Source organism: Macaca nemestrina, chromosome 20, assembly GCF_043159975.1.
Source record: "Macaca nemestrina isolate mMacNem1 chromosome 20, mMacNem.hap1, whole genome shotgun sequence".
NCBI lineage: Eukaryota > Metazoa > Chordata > Mammalia > Primates > Cercopithecidae > Macaca > Macaca nemestrina.
In genome coordinates this window covers 17,220,378-17,236,482 of record NC_092144.1, presented here as the reverse complement: position 1 = coordinate 17,236,482, position 16,105 = coordinate 17,220,378, and the positions used below count along the sequence as shown (strand labels likewise).

Sequence of the window (16,105 nt, the reverse complement as noted above, 5' to 3'; positions counted from 1 at the left end):
AGGAGGGGCCCTCAGGCACCCCTGCCAGGGAGCAAGTTACTGCCCACTCCTCGGCCACCTGCTTTGTAAAGGTTCCCCATGGTGCCGCACCCCCACTCCCACGACGAGGGTTGCTGTCCAGAACAGAGTGAGATCTTGCATGGCAGATGCTTTGCAGGCTGTAAGAGCTTGGTGCCATTGATTTCTGTTCTTCAGAACTGGACCAACAGAAGGTGCCCCCTGCCCCTCAATCCCCAAGGCAGACAGCCCCTGGCCCCCAGATGCACACCCAGGGGTTTCCGGGTACCACAACCAGATCAGCACACAACAGAAACTTCTGGGACATGTGGGCCTGTTGTGGGTCCCCAGCGGGCGCAGCCAGAGTCCGGGTGTCCCTGCTGAGGTTGAGGAAGGTCTCCGAGGATCCCCCTTCTCATCACCACCACCCCTCCCCTCCCCCAATATTCCTAGGGCCCTAGCTCTGCAGGGCAGACAGGCACTGCCTGCCCTCCTGTCCCATGGGCCGCCCAGGAGCCAGTGCAGCAAGGCGCTGGCTGCCGGCCCGATCCCCCCATCACCACCCGCCAGGAGCCTGCCAGCAGCCAGCAGGGTGCAATTAGCCTGCCCTCCCGGAGGCTGCCTCCCTCGGGGGCCCTCCATTCTGATGCATCTCCATCAGCCTCTCCGCTCAGACCCCAGCCTCGGGAACTCCCATCTGCTGGCCAGCCCTCCAGAACAGCAGGGGCAGTGCCCCGAGCTGGGTCCGGGACTTCTGTCCGGGGAGAGCTGGAAGACCCGGCTCCCTGACCCCTCCCTGAGTGCCCCAACCCCTGGATCCAGGGGCCAGTGGTGGGTCACCTCCTTCCCATTCCTAAGTCATTGTGGGTCACTGTCCATCCCTGAGAGCTCCCCGACCTCCAACCCTATCTGTGGAGTTTAGAGACTCACAGCTTTGCCCTCCCCCAAAGTGAACCCTGCAACCTCCCCCTCCCAGGATGAGGGTGCGTGGATCCTCACTCACTCGGGCAATGTACATGCATTCATTCCCCCCACCTTTCCTTGTTCCCTAGGCTCCGGACCGCACGGAGACCCTCCCTCTTGGCCCCTGCCCCAAACCGCGTCCCCCTCCGGGACGTGCCTCCCTCGTTGGGCGCACTGAGCTGCAGACCCTGGATCCTCCCGCACCCTCACCCATCCCACCCAGTACCTGCTGGGCTCGGCCCGGGCGGGCGGACAAGGCTGGAGGGGAGAGGGTCCCGCGCGGCCGCGGACCCCCGGTCGGGGACCGGAGCCGGGGTTGCGGACGGGGCGGGCAGCAGCGAGCGGGCGCGGGGCCCGGGGGCGGCGGGGCCGGGGGCGGCGGCAGCAGGCGCATCCCCCGCCGCCCAGTCCACGGGCCCGGCGGGGGGCGAGCGCCCGCCCGGGCTGGGAGAGAAGGGGGCGGTGCGACGCGGGAGCCGCCGCCGATTGGCCGAGCCCGGGTTGGTACCGCCTTCGACGACCCCGCAAGCCCCGCCCATATTTAAAGATCCCACATTCCCCGGGGCCCCCTGCAATCCCCCAGCGTGCGACTGGACCTCGAACTCCCCCTCTTGCCCCGTGCGACGGAGAGGACCTTGGTGAATCTCCAACCGCCACCCCCAACAGCCCTCCGGACCTCCTAACTATACCCCCTCCCCAAAATTAGGTCCCAAACTTCAGGCGCTCTGTCAACCTTTGCAGCTCTGTCAACCTTTGCACGCCTGGGACCGTCCTCCCCGTTAGCATCAGCTGTAAGACAACTTAGCAAAGCGACTCAATGCCTGCCCCTCAAACGACCTCCTCCGGGGTCTAGGTCTGCACAGGGGAGCCTTGGAGGGATTAGGGTGATTGTAAGTGCGGGGGGTGCCTGGGAGCCCTGTGTAGGGGCTTCCAGGGGTGGGACTGGGTACATGCTGGGGCACTCGGTTAGAAGCCACCTTCTCTGGAAGGAAAGATGCCCGTCTGGATCAGGCCACCCAGTCCTAACCCCCAACACCATGCCCAGGATGACAGGAAGCCGGAGCCCCAGGGAGTTTGGGATCACCAGGGCTGGGGGTCCCCAAAACAGTGCTCCTTCCCCCAGCACCCAGGCTGAACTTGGCCGACTCATTCATTAAAGTTAATGGCGGCTCCAGGGAGCCTGAGGGATCAGTGGGTAGGGAGCTCTTCCTTCCTCCTCTTCCAGACAGTCTTACTGCCTCTGCCTCTGCCTCACCCTGTTCCCACCAGGCTTGAGGTGACTGTGTTCAGTTCTGTCCCCCACCAGCCTGGGGGTTTCCTGGAGCCAGCAGATCCCACCCCCCTATCTCTCTCCCACACCCTCCATCTGTTTTCTTCCCAGCCCAGAGCTTTGGCCCAGGTCAGGAACATCTGAGTGTTTATTCCTGAGGGAGGCTGGTCTTCTATGTTTCCTCTGCGGAGCTCAGAAAACGGTTGGACAGAATGAATGAAGGAAGGAAGGAATGCATGAATGAGCGATAGCTGCATGGGTTGGGGGTGGCGGTGAGTCACAGAGGGGCCAGGTGATGGCTCAAAGTTGCAGACAGGACCTTTGTTCCCTCCCGGAGAGCCTGTTCCTCATCCCAGCCTGTCCAGACTGCTCTGCACAAGGCCTGGCCGTGGTGGCAATGCCCAGGCCTGTGACAATCAGGAAATAGAGGCCTGGGTTGTCCCAGTCATATCCACAGAGGTACCAGGCAGGGCCGGATAGGATCCGTAACAGGGGGCTGTTACAAGTGACCTGACCAGACACAAGCAGCTTTGAGAGTCACTGCAAAGCAAGAAAGGGGTCATGGGGACCCCGAAGCGGTGGGTTTTCAGCCACGCCTGAGAACCAACCACCCCTCTTGCATCTCTCTGCTGACTCACCAGCACTCCGGCCTCTAGTCAAGCCTCCTCAGTCCCCCCTCGCCACGGTTCCCATCTCCAGGCCTTTGCACTTGCTGTTCCCCTGCCTGGACCACCAGGAGCCCTTTCTACAGCACAACATTGGAGCCACCCACAGCTCCCTCAGGATCGGGCACATCCCTGTACCACATTCAATGCTCCTGGTCCCTGACAGCTCAACCCAGCCCCTACACAGGTCCCTGAGCCACGAGAAGCATACCATGCCCACAGGCTGACCCTGGCCTGCTTGCACAGGCTGCAGCATCAGATGCTTTTTTTTTTTCTTTTGAGACAGAGTCTCGCTCTGTCACCCAGGCTGGAGTGCAGTGGCGCAATCTCCACTCATCGCAGCCTCCAAACCTCCACCGCCTGGGTTCAAGCAATTCTCATGCCTCAGCCTTCCTACGAAACTGGGATTACAGGCGTGCACCAGCACACCTGGCTAGTTTTTGTAATTTTAGTAGAGACAGGGTTTTACCTTGTTGGCCAGGCTGGTCTCGAACTCCTAGCCTCAAGCGATCCACCCGCCTCGGCCTCCCAAAGTGCTGGGATTACAGGCGTGAGCCACCGCGACCGGCCTGACGCTTTTTGAATTCAAGTCTAACATGTAACTGTCCTGAAATTCACAAAAGCGTCAGCCACAGCACACCACTGCCTCCAATCCCCTGCATCCCTGCCCCCGATCCCCTGCATCCCTGCCCATGCCCTAAAGCCCCGGTACCCACCTTCTCCCTCTGAAAAGACCTCTGCTTGTTCTCCTGTGCATCTACCTGCCCTGAGGGATTGGGGACTGCCCCCATCAAGTGGAACTTGGACAGTCAATCTGGTGATCAACGGCCTTGCCTCCCACCTGAGTCAGTCCTGCCACCTGCTGGAATCCCACCCCTCAGAGACAAGGTTGGCAGCAGGCAGCGTGAATGGGAATCAAGGTTGGAATGGAGGTGGGGCTTCTGGTGGGGGCCGTCTGGGTCTCCGTTCCAGGCAGAGCCTCTCACCAGCCCATGGTTGGCTGGAAGAGACCCAAGAAGCTTGCAAGTAAGCCTGTCAGCCAGCCAAGACGCCCCCGGGACTCATGCCCTGGGAAACTGCCTTGCGCACAGGCTGTGTCCTCTGCAAACGTCAGGCATGGAGGAGGCGGCTGGACAGCAAGCCCCTCCACAGGGGACCTGGGGGGTGCCTGAGGGCTGGGCCACTCATCTCTGGGCAGTGGCTGAGGGTCTGGGTGCAAGAGAACTGGAAGATATTTACAGGAGCTGTGGGACACAAAGGTAGTGGCCTGAGCAGGGAGTGGCCGGGCACACAAGCATTACACCTCCATCCCCAGCACCCCTCCACATGTGCATCTACCGAAATCTTGGACCCAGCCCTGGCTGCCTGGATGGAGGCTGGAACCTGGGCTCCAGTGAGTGTAAGGATGGCAAGGGTGAGTAAGATATTCACTCATTCAGCCATTTATTTATTCAGTGATTCATTCATTCATTCACTAATTCATTCATTCATTCACATATCCATGCAGCCCGTTCTCTGAGCCTGGTGCTGGGGAATGCAGCGCCCTAGAGAGATACAAACTGTGCCCCATTTGAAGCTGGCTTTCTAGAGGAGGGGGACAACTCTCTCTAAAAAGAGAAATAAAACTGAGAATTTTAGATACACAAAAGTACTGTCCAGCCTAGGTACGTAGCGAGACCCTGTCTGTACAAAAATTTTAGATTCAATAAAGTTGAAAGAACTAAGAATGAGGACGGGGAGACTTGAGTTAGGGCGGTCGGGGAGGCGTCTTAGAATAGAAATCATTTGAGTTGGGTGTGCTGGCTCATGCCTATAATCTCAGCACTTCGGGAGGACAAAGAGGGCAGATCAACTGAAGTCAGGAGTTCGAGACCAACCTGGCCAACATGGCAAAACCCTGTCTCTACCAAAAATACAAAAAATTAGCCGGGCGTGGTGACACACATCTGTAATCCCAGCTACTTGGGAGGCTGAGGCAGGAGAATCACTTGAACTTGGGAGGTGGAGGTTGCAGTGAGCCAAGATTGTGCCACTGCACTCCAGCCTGGGCGACAGAGTGAGACTCTGCCTCAAAAAAAAAAAAGGTGGCCGGGCACAGTGACTTACTCCTATAATCCCAGCACTTTGGGAAGCTGAGGAGGGTGGATCACGAGGTCAGGAGATAGCGATCATCTTGGCTAACATGGTGAAACCCCATCTCTACTAAAAACACAACAAAATTAGCCGGGTGTGGTGGCAGGCGCCTGTAATCCCAGCTACTTGGCAGGCTGAGGCAGGAGAATGGCATGAACCCAGGAGGCAGAGCTTGCAGTGAGCCGAGATGGCACCACTGCACTCCAGCCTGGGTCACAGAGAGAGACTCTGGCTCAAAAAAAAAAAAAAAAGGCTGGGCGCGGTGGCTCATGTCTGTAATCCCAGCACTTTGGGAAGCCAAGGGGGGCGGATCATGAGGTCAGGAAATCGAGATCATCTTGGCTAACATGGTGAAACCCCGTCTCTACTAAAAACACAAAAAAATTAGCTGGGCGTGGTTGCGGGCACCTGTAATCCCAGCTATTGGGGAGGCTGAGGCAGGAGATCCCTTGAACCCAGGAGGCGGAGGTTGCAGTGAGCCGAGATCATGCCACTGAACTCCAGCCTGGGCAACACTATCTCAATAAAAACCAAACCAAAACAAAACCACATCTGGAGTGCTGGCTCCCTCGGGCTCCTGGGAACTGCAGGGGCAGGAAGGGAAATGGGAAGACCAGGGTGGGAGCTGGGGCAGGTGTCGCAGAGGGTTTGTTCCTGAGTTTTCAGGATTCAGGGACCTGGGATTCCTTCCATCAGCATCTACTGAGCACCTCCTGTATGCAGGAGTTGTACTCTAAGGCAGGGACACTGTGGTGATAAAGACACATAAAGTCCCCCAAACTCCCAGTTTCAGGCCAAAAGACAAGACCAGCTTTGATATGATAAATACACAAGGGCTCTGCAGACAAACACAGAGGAAAAAGGGGCCCAGGATGGGAGGACCCTTCCGGGTCCTCCCCATGGGCTGCCTGCTGTGTTCTCAGCCCTAGAGGAGGAGGTGGGAGCCCGGGGTGACAGGCAGGCAGGGTAGCAGCTCCATCTTAAGCAAGGAGTCCCTAAAAGCATCCAAGGCTGTCAGGGAGGCTCTGTCATGCCCATCAGGGGCCCCACCCTGGGACTGTCCTGTCCTGTCCATTCAGACATGAGCGCCCCGTCCCTCCTCACTCTCAGGCTAGAAGGCTCTAGCCTCCTTCCTCTACCACGCTCACATCCAGTGGGTTCAACCAATCCCATGAATTTGCTCCAGGGCACCCCTCTCTCCCGACTGGGGCAGCCCCCTAGAGGAGCAAAGGTTTGACTCCAAAGCCCAATGTCTTGCTACACAGGCAGACTGGTTTGAATGGTGTCCCCCCAAAATTTGAGTCCTCCTCAGAACCTCAGACCTTATTTGAAAATAAGGGTTTTTCGGCCAGGCGCGATGGCTCATGCCTGTAATCCCAGCACTTTGGTAGGCTGAGGCGGGTGGATCACCTGAGGTCAGGAATTTGAGACCAGGAGCAGCCTAGCCGAAATGGCGAAACCCTGTTTCTACTAAAAATATAAAAATTTAAAAATTAGCTGAGCATGGTAGCACGTACCTGTAATCTCAGCATGCTTAGGTAGGAGAACTGCTTGAACCCAGGGGGCAGAGGTTACAGTGAGCCAAGATTGTGCCATTGCACTCCAACATGGGCAACAGAGCGAGACTCCGTCTCAAAAAAACAAAAAAAAAAAAAGAAGAAAGAAAATAGGGTTTTGTTTTCTTTTGTTTTTGAAGCTGGGTCTCGCTCTCTCACCCATCCTGGAGTGCAGTGGCGCGATCATGCTCATTGCAGTCTGTCTCTTGCGCTCAAGAGATCCTCCTGTTTCTTTTTCTTTTCTTTTTGTTATTCAATGTAGACGAGGTCTCATTATGTTGCCCAGGCTGCTGTCGAATTCCTGGGCTCAAGTGAGGCTCCCACCTTGGCATTCCAAAGTGCTGGGATTATAGGCGTGAGCCACTGTGCCTGGCCTGGAAATAAGGTTTTCGAAGACGTAGTTAAATGAAGAGGGGGTCATAGTGGGTTAGGTCTGGCTCTGATCTAATAACTGGTTTCTGGGTTTTTTCTTTTTTTGAGTCAAGAGTCTCACTCTGTTGCCCAGGCTGGAGTGCAGTGGTGCAATCTCAGCTCACTGCAACCTCTGACTCCTGGGTTCACGCAATTCTCCTGCCTCAGCCTCCTGAGTAGCTGAGATTACAGACACGCACCAACAGAGCAAGCTAATTTTTATATTTTTTTGTTTGTTTGTTTTGAGACGGAGTCTCGCTCTGTCGCCCAGGTTGGAGTGCAGTGGCCCGATCTCAGCTCACTGCAAGCTCCGCCTCCCGGGTCTACGCCATTTTCCTGCCTCAGCCTCCCGAGTAGTTGGGGGGACTACAGGCGCCTGCCACCTCGCCCAGCTAGTTTTTTGTATTTTTTAGTAGAGACGGGGTTTCACCATGTTAGCCAGGCTGGTCTCGATCTCCTGACCTCGTGATCTGCCCGTCTCGGCCTCCCAAAGTGCTGGGATTACAGGCTTGAGACACCGCGCCTGGCCCTAATTTTTATATTTTTAATAGAGACGGGGTTTCACCATGTTGACCAGGTTGGTCTCGAACTCCTGGCCTCAAGTGATCTACTCGCCTCGGCCCACCCGATGAAGAGGGGCTCATGGTAGATTAGAACCGGCTCTGATCTAACAACTGTTTTTGTTTTTGTTTTTGCTTTTTTTATAAGAAGGCCATGTGAGGATACAGATGGACAAACGGGGAGAAGGTCATGTGAAAATAGAGGCAGAGATGGGGGTGACACAGCCAAAGAACACCAGGAGCCACCAGAGGCTGGAAGAGGCAGGAAAGGATCCTCCCCAGAGCCTTCAGAGGGAAGGCGACACCACTGACACCTTGATTTTGGACATCTGGCCCCTAGAACTGTGAGAGCACAATTTTCTGTGTGTTTTTTTGTTTGTTTGCTTGTTTTTTTTGTGTTTTTTTTTTTTTGAGACAGAGTTTTGTTCCTGTCACCCAAGGCTGGAGTGCAGTGGTGAGATCTTGGCTCTCTGCAACCTCTGCCTCCCGAGTAGCTGGGATTACAGGCACCCGCCACCACGCCCAGCTAATTTTTGTATTTTTAGTAAAGACGGGGTTTCACCATGTTGGCCAGGCTGGTCTCGAACTCCTGACCTCAGGTGATTTGTCCACTTCAGCCTCCCAAAGTGTTAGGATTACAGGCGTGAGCCATCTCGCCTGGCCAACTTTCTGTGGTTGTAAGTCATCCAGCTCATGGTCATTTGTGGCAGCAGCCACAGGAATGAAGGCAGTGATTGTGGACGAGGGACTGGTAACTCTGAGCTCCATTTCCTCTGCAGGCAATGATAGGGCCTCTTTGGAGGCCAGTGGCATGAGGTTCAGAAGGTAATCTCCATCAAATGTCCTAGCACTCCATGGATGCTTACAGCTGCTACTGGCCTGACCATGACCTGGACTATTACTTTTTCTTTTTTTTTGTTTCGTTTTTTTGAGGTGGAGTCTCACTCTGTTGCCCAGGCTGGAGTGCAGTGGCACAGTTCTCAGCTTACTGCAAGCTCCGCCTCCCGGGTTCAAGTAATTCTTCTGCCTCAGCCTCCTGAGTAGCTGGGATTACAGGTGCCCACCACCACGCTCGGCTAATTGTTATATTTTTAGTAGAGACGGGGTTTCACCATGTTGGCCAGGCTGGTCTCGAACTCCTAACCTCATGATCTGCCCGCCTCGGCATCCCAAAGTGCTGGGATTATAGGCGTGAGCCACCGCGTCCGGCTGACCTGGACGATTTCAAAAGCACCTCTTGAACTCTCTCACTCAGGTCTAACCTCCCCCAGAGCCCCCCACCCAGAGGGAATCTTTTTTTATTTTTAAGAGACAGGGTCCCATGGCTCACGCCTGTAATCCTAGCACTTTGAGAAGCCAAGTTGGGCTGATTGCCTGAGCTCAAGGCTTCAAGACCAGCCTGGGCAACATGATGAAACCCCGTCTCTACTAAAATAAAGAATAAATTTTAAAAATATAACTGGGTGTGGTGGCTCACGCCTGTAATCTCAGTATTTTGGGAGGCCGAGGCGGGCGGATCACGAGGTCGGGAGTTTAAGACCAGCCTGGCTAACATGGTGAAACCCTGTCTCTACTAAAAATACAAAATAGCCAGGCGTGGTGGTGGGCGCCTGTAATCCCAGCTACTCAGGAGCCTGAGACAGAGAATCACTTGAACCCAGGAGGCGGAGGTTGCAGTGAGCCGAGATTGCACCATTACACTCCAGCCTGGGCGACAGAGCGAGACTCTGTCTCAAAAAAAAAGAAAAAGAAAAAGAAAAAAAAACAAGACCAGCCTGGCCAACATGGTGAAACCCTGTCTGTACTAAAAATACAAAAAATTAGCTGGGTATGGTGGCACACACGTGTAATCCCAGCTACTCGGGAGGCTGAGGCAGAAGAATCACTTGAACCCGGGAGGTGGAGGTTGCAGGGAGCCAAGATCGCGTCACTGTACTCCAGCCTGGGTGACAGAGCAAGACTCCATCTCGAAACTAACTAAATAAATAAATACATACATACATAAAATTAAAAAAATAAATAAATAAAATAAAAATTAGCCAGGCATGGTGGCAGGCACCTATCTATAGTCCCAAGCTACCCAGGAGGCTAAGGCATGAGAATCACTTGAGCCTGGGAGGTGGAAGTTGCAGTGAGCTGAGATTGCATCACTGCACTCTAGCCTGGGTGACAGAGCAAGACCCTGCATCAAAAAAAAAAAAAAAAAAAGAGAGAGAGAGAGAGACAGGGTCTCCCTTTGTCTCACAAGAGGTTTAAGTGCAGTGGTGCAGTCACAGCTCACTGGCAGCCTCGATCTCCTGTCCTCAAGCAATCCTCCCTCCTGAGTAGCTGGGGCTACATACGTGTGCCACCATGCCTGGCTATTTTTTTCCTTTTGTAGAGATGGGGTGTTGTCATGTTGCTGAGGCTATTCTTGAACTCTTGTCCTCAAGTGATCCTCCTTCCTTGGCCTCCCAAAGTGCTGGGATTACAGGGATCTTTCTTGGTTACAAATCTGATCATGTCACCCCAGATTCCGGGTGCTCACCAATCTCCTGGCAACTGAGCAATTAGATCCCATATGATCCCAGCCTTAGCTGCTGGCAAACTCCTACTTGATCTTCCAGACTTAGCCCAATGAGCACCTCCTCCAGGATGCCTTCCCAGGTTCCCCCAGGCACAATGAGTGCTCCCTTCCTTCCCAGTGGCTCCTTGGCATGAGATGGAAACCTGGCCACATTTCATCCTCCATCCCCAACCCAGTCCCAGATTATGCCCACTTCTTTCCATCCGAGGCCCTACCCTGGTACCAGCCTGGCTGAAACCACCAGACATCTCCCGGGCCTCCACTCTGGGCTCCTGCCACCTCCACTCCTGCCCTGCTCTCCACAGCAGCCACAGGGTTTCTGAAAATCCTAACTGAGACCATGCCTCTCCCCTGCTCACACACCTGCCACAGTTCCCCATTGCTCTGAAGTTCACACCCTCACCGCAGCCCCTGAGTTCCTTGTAGCTTGGCTCCTGCCTGCCCACCTCCTTGCCTTCATCTTCCTCCTCTCTCCCACTCACTTTGTTCCAGCCATAGCAGCCTCACTGTTCCTCAAACATGCCAAGCTCATTCCCACCTCAGGACCTTTGCACATGTGGTTCCCTCTGCTGGGTATGCTGTTCCCAGCTCTCAGCGGGCCAGTTCCTCCTCTTCCTTAAGGTCTCAGCTCATGCTCACTGCCCTAGAGAGGCCCCTCTGACTTTTACAAGAGGCTTCCCTGCTCCTCTGGTCACTAATACATCCTCATATTCTATTTTCTTCCTAATACAAAACACTTTTCTTCCTTCCCTCCCTCCCTCCCTTCCTCTTTCTTTTTCCTTCCTTCCTTCCTTTCTTCCTTCCTTCCTTTTTTTCTCTGTCTCCCTCCCATCCTCCCTCTCTTTTCTCCCTTTCCCTTTCCCCTTTCCCTTTCCCCTTCCCCCTCCCCTCCCCTCCCTTCTCCTTTCTTTTTTTCTCTCCCTCCCTCCCTTTCTCTGTTTTTTTCTTCTTTTTTTTTGAGACAGAGTATCGGAGTCTCCCTCTGTCACCAGGCTGGAGTGCAGTGCCGCGATTTCGGCTCACTGCAACCTCCAACTCCCTGGTTCAAGGGATTCTCCTGCCTGCCTCAGCCTCCTAAGTAGCTAGGATTACAGGCACTCCCGACACCACCCCAGCTAATTTTTTGTATTTAGTGGAGATGAGGTTTCACCATGCAGGATGGTCTCTATCTCCAGACCTCGTGATCTGCCCACCTTGGCCTCCCAAAGTGCTGGGATTACAGGCATGAGCCACCACACCCGATCCCCTTTCTCTCTCACTTTCTTTCTGAGACAGAGTCTCACTGTCACCCAGACTACAGTACAGTGGTGCAATCATAGCCCACTGTATCCTCGACCTCTTGGGCTCAAATGATCCCCCCATCTCAGCCTCCAGAGTAGCTGGGACCACAGGTAGGCACCACCCCACCTGGTTAATTTAAAAAAAAAAATTGTAGAGATGGGGTCTTGTTACATTGCCCAGGCTGGTCTCAAGCTCCTGAGCTCAAGTTATCCTCCTGTTTTGGCCTCCCAAAGTTCTGGGATCACAGGCGTGAGCACCTGCATCCAGCACATAACACTTGCTTAATTGATGCCCCATGAAATTCCACAAGGGCTGACCTGGGCTGGCCTTTGTTGATTGACTAAATGACCACCACCTCTGTTTTCTCCACAACCCCATGGGCAGCTTAGTGCTGACCCTGGATGTCAGTCAATGTTCACCAAGGAGTCCTGGCTCGTTGGCTCACGTCTATAAACCCAGCAGTTTGGGAGGCTGAGACAGGTGGATTACCTGAGGACAGGAGTTCGAGACCAATATGGCCAACATGGTGAAACCCCGTCTCTATTGGAAATACAAAAATTAGCTGGGCGTGGTGGCGCATGGCTGTAATCCCAGCTACTTGGGAGGCTGAGGCAGGATAATTGCTTGAACCCAGGGGATTGGGGGCGGAGGTTGCAGTGAGCCAAGATCATGCCACTGCGCTCAGCCTGGGTGACACGGTCAGACTCCGTCTCATAACAAACAAAACAAAACTAAACTGAAAAAAAAAATTCACTGGAGAAAGGCGCACAGGAGCTGCCTTCCACAGAGCTGGCCTACCCTGGGGACTGTCTCCAGCGAGACCACGAGAGCTGGGAGGTAGAGGCTGTGTGTGGGGGCAGGAGTGGTGGGATAGAGCTCTTCCAACCTGGCTCAACACCTCACTCCTAGGTCGTCTGGTCTCTCTGAATAGGTTCCCTAACTCCAGCGATCAAAGAAAGTGGACAGTAACTCCCCGGAGGGTCTAGAAAGCATAGTCCTTGCTATCATCATCATCATGATATACATGATATAATAACAATTATTATATTAGTATTATTTTTCTTTCTTTTTTTTTTGAGAGGGAGTTTCCCGCTCTTGTTGCCCAGGCTGCAATCTTGGCTTGCAACCTCCGCCTCCTGGGTTCAAGCGATTCTCCTGCCTTAGCCTCCCAACTAGCTGGGGTTACAGGCATGCAGCACCATGCCTGGCTAATTTTGTATTTTTAGTATAGATGGGGGTTTCACCTTGTTGGCCAGGCTGGTCTTGAACTCCTGACCTCAGGTGATCTGCCCGCCTCGGCCTCCCAAACTGCTGGGATTACAAGCGTAAGTCACCATGCCCGGCCTTTTTTTTTTTTTTTTTTTTTTTAATTAAAGAGATGGGAGTCTCGCTCTGTCACCTAGGCTGGAGTGCAATGGCCATTCACAAGCATGATCATCGCTGACTGCAGCCTCAAGCTCCTGGACTCTTGATACTTTCACCTTAGTCTTCTGAGTAGCTAGGACCACAGGTACACGCCACTGCACCCAGCTTGTTATTATTTCAAAAGCTGGCACGTTTTCCTCAGGTCACCCTTTTATTTATTTATTTATTTATTTATTTATTTATTTATTTATTTATTTTGATACAGGTGCCCACCACCATGCCCGGGTAAATTTTGTATTTTTAGTAGAGATGGGGTATCACCATATTGGCCAGGCTGACCTCAAGTGATCCACCTGCCTTGGCCTCCCAAAGTGCTGGTATTACAGGCATGAGCCACCTAGCCTGCCCAGTTACCAATTTTTCTATCCAACCCTTGATCCACCCCCACCCCCAAAGGTGACCCAAGTCTGGGACTCACTCACCCTAGGGTGCAGGAGTATCCTCGCCGAGCCACTGCAAAGGGGCTGTCCCCTTCAGTCCTGCTGGTGACCACTTGACTGGGAGAGAGGGTGGCTGATGCTGCTGCCCTTCCTGTCCCTTTGAGATCTGTAATGATCAGACAGGGCGTGCAGGGTAGAGGCGGGGACCTAAAAGAGTAGGGTGCAGACAGCTCCCGGACTACAATGATCTTTTTTATTTTTTAGTTTTTTGAGACAGAGTCTTGCTCTGTCACCCAGGCTGGAGTATAGTGACGTGATCTCAGCTCACTGCAACCGCCGCCTCCAGGGCTCAAACAATTCTCCTGCCTCAGCCTCCCAAGTATCTGGGATTACAGGTGCCTGCCACCATACCCGGCTCATTTTTGTATTTTTAGTAGAGATGGGTTTTGCTGTGTTGGCCAGGCTGGACTTGAACTCCTGGTCAGAGGCGACCCACCTGCCTCAGCCTATTACATACAATGGTCTTTAGAGCAGATCTGTGAGATCTGTGATCCCGGCTTGGTGTTGCTGAGCTAGGTCATCTCCTAAGCTTTCAGGAAGCTTAAGAACAGTGGCTTTATTGCTCCAAAGGGGCCCTGGGCAAGCCCCACCTTTTCCATGTCCCCTCCCTAAGGCCACTCCTCCTTTCACTGGGTTCCGGACACTAGACACTGAATGCTTTATCTGTCTTTCCCAATGCTGTTCCTGCTCACCCCCTACATTGCCCCTAGTTCCTTCGCCACGGGGAGATCTAGATGGGTAACATTCTGGGAGGTAACATTTTCTCACCCAGACTGGAGTGCAGCCGCATGAACACGGCTCACTGCAGCCTTCACTTCCTGGGCTCAAGCAATCCTCCCACCTTTGGCCCCCAAGTAGCTGAGACTACAAGTGCGCACCACTACACCTGCCTAATTTTTTTATTTTTTGTAGAGACAGGGTTTCAGTACGTTGCCCAGGCTGGTCTCAAACTCCTGAGCCTGCCTTGACCTTCCAAAGAATTGGGATTACACTTGTGAACCACCTTGCTTGGCAGACCAGCTGATCTCTTGCTCCCCAGCTCTGAAGCTGCCCTGGGGGCCTGTAACTCCCTTGGGGTACTCCCTTCATCTATATAGTGCTGTCTGCAGAGGGCTTATAGAAGCACATGTTACCCAAGTCTGATCCTGGAGAAGGGGGCAGAAAGGGACATCCCATGGTGGGCAGGGGCAATGCCAGACCCCAGAACAGGACTGAAGGGGAACACTCAGCTGCCCTTTCTCTCACCAGGACCTTGGGTCGGGGCAATGGTCACCTTGGATGGCTCAGGGACCACCTGTTCCAGCCAGGGGGACCTTGATGCTGACCCTAGCCTTGGGAGGGCAGGGTCTTGTCCAAGGTCACTCAGTGGGTTGCTGCGCCAGAGTAAAAATTCTCTCCTCCGTGGCTCCAGAAGCTTTGGCTTCCCCATCTAGAAACCCCCTCCCCTCAGGGATTTCCTTTGATGAGATCTTGGGCAGCCTGAGGAGGCTGGGAGCGGGGGAACAGGGGGGGACAAGAGGAGGTGAGATCTGGGAGCCCCGGAAGAGAGCGAGGCCGGAGCTTCTTGGCTCAGTCCTGTCTGGGTCTCTAGCTGGAGGAGAAACTTGGAGAAAGTAAGGAATCCCCCCAGTTCTGGGGCCCTGGCACCCCACGCTCAGGGTTAAACGGCGGCGGGGGCAGAGGATCTCAGAGCTGACCTCACCAGCTGGGTCCCGGGATTTGTGGATCTGACCAGAAACCCGCTCTGCCCCAGCCCGGCTGGGTGACCTTGGGCTAGTGGTAACCCTCTCTGGGCCTCAGCCCCTCCTCCTGTCCGGGAGAGGGGAGGGGGGAAGGGAGAGAGCTTAGGGAAAAGAACAGCAGCCCGGAGCCCAGCGCACAGTAGGCTGGCAGGTGGGGGGGTTCCCTCCCGCTGTGCAGCCGGGCCAGCACAGGGAATCCCCGCCACCACGCAAGGAGAAAGGGAGAAACATGGGGGGACAGAGAGGGAGGAGGGGGCAACGCGAACCAGCGCTCCTTTCCCCCCACCATTGAGGAGGTGCAGGCGTGGAGGGTCCCCATGTCCCCACCTTCACCTCGCGGAGGGAGGGGGATGTCTGCGCATCCCCAGACCTGGAAGCAGGAACACCCTCCTCACAGGGCATGGGGGTGGGGTCAGGAGCTGACTCCCGGGATCGGTGTTGGAGGGCGGAGGTTGAAGAAGGGATGCCCCCCTCCTCCCGCAGCTCCCCTTTGAATTCCCGGAGTCGGGCAAGCTTTGACCGATCCGCCCACCAAAGAGAAGGGGACCGCCGCCGGGACCGAACGCTCCCCGCCGTGCCCCCCACTGCCACTCACCGGCCGGAGTCGGCCGCCGCAGCCGGAGTCCCTGCGCCCTGCCCGAGCGCGAAGACAAGTGCACGGCCGGGCAAGGGCGTGTGAGCCGGGAGGGTGTGCGCGCGCCGCCGCAGAGCCGACCCCCTCCCCGCCGACCTGGGCCCCGCCCCGCCGCCCGGGGAGGGGGCGCGGACCCCGCAGGCCGAGGGAGGCAGCCTGGGCCCTCCCCCCGCAAGGCGTCTCCTCTAGAGGGATGGAATCCCCCTCCAGGTCTCTCGCCAATGCCCACTCTCCCCCCTCCACCCAGGGGCGTGACAGCAAATCTTAGAAAACGGTCAAAGAGATGGGAGGACCCTCTGCCGCCTCTGGCCCAAGGTGCTCATCTTACAGATGGGGAAACTGAGGCCCAGAGAGCGGAAGCCCCTGGCCAGGGCCCAGTGTCCCGGCAGCACGGAACAGAGGCTGCTCCCCTCACTCTGGGCGGCCGCTCTCCCAGACCCAGGAAAGAACAGAGTCAGGGAG

At 55.1% G+C, this 16,105-nt stretch overlaps 1 protein-coding gene across 3 annotated transcripts in view; it reads right to left on the bottom strand.

Annotated features, from left to right (window-relative positions):
* The window catches only part of LOC105489122 (potassium calcium-activated channel subfamily N member 1), a 49,004-nt gene extending 33,313 nt beyond the window's left edge, over positions 1-15,691 (bottom strand). Inside the window, exons 1-2 of one of the 3 annotated variants that reach the window (XM_071087541.1) lie at positions 15,605-15,691; positions 13,250-13,373 (exon numbers count right to left, since the gene is read on the bottom strand). Coding sequence is in view for 1 of the 3 variants with exons in the window: in XM_071087540.1 (XP_070943641.1) it covers positions 1,187-1,354 (168 nt within the window). In the remaining 2 variants the exon portion in view is untranslated. Of the gene's footprint in view, positions 1-1,186; positions 1,398-13,249; positions 13,374-15,604 lie in introns of those variants that run through there. The other 2 variants (XR_003020556.2, XM_071087540.1) reach the window with 2 other exon arrangements.
* Between the last annotated feature and the right edge of the window lie 414 nt (positions 15,692-16,105).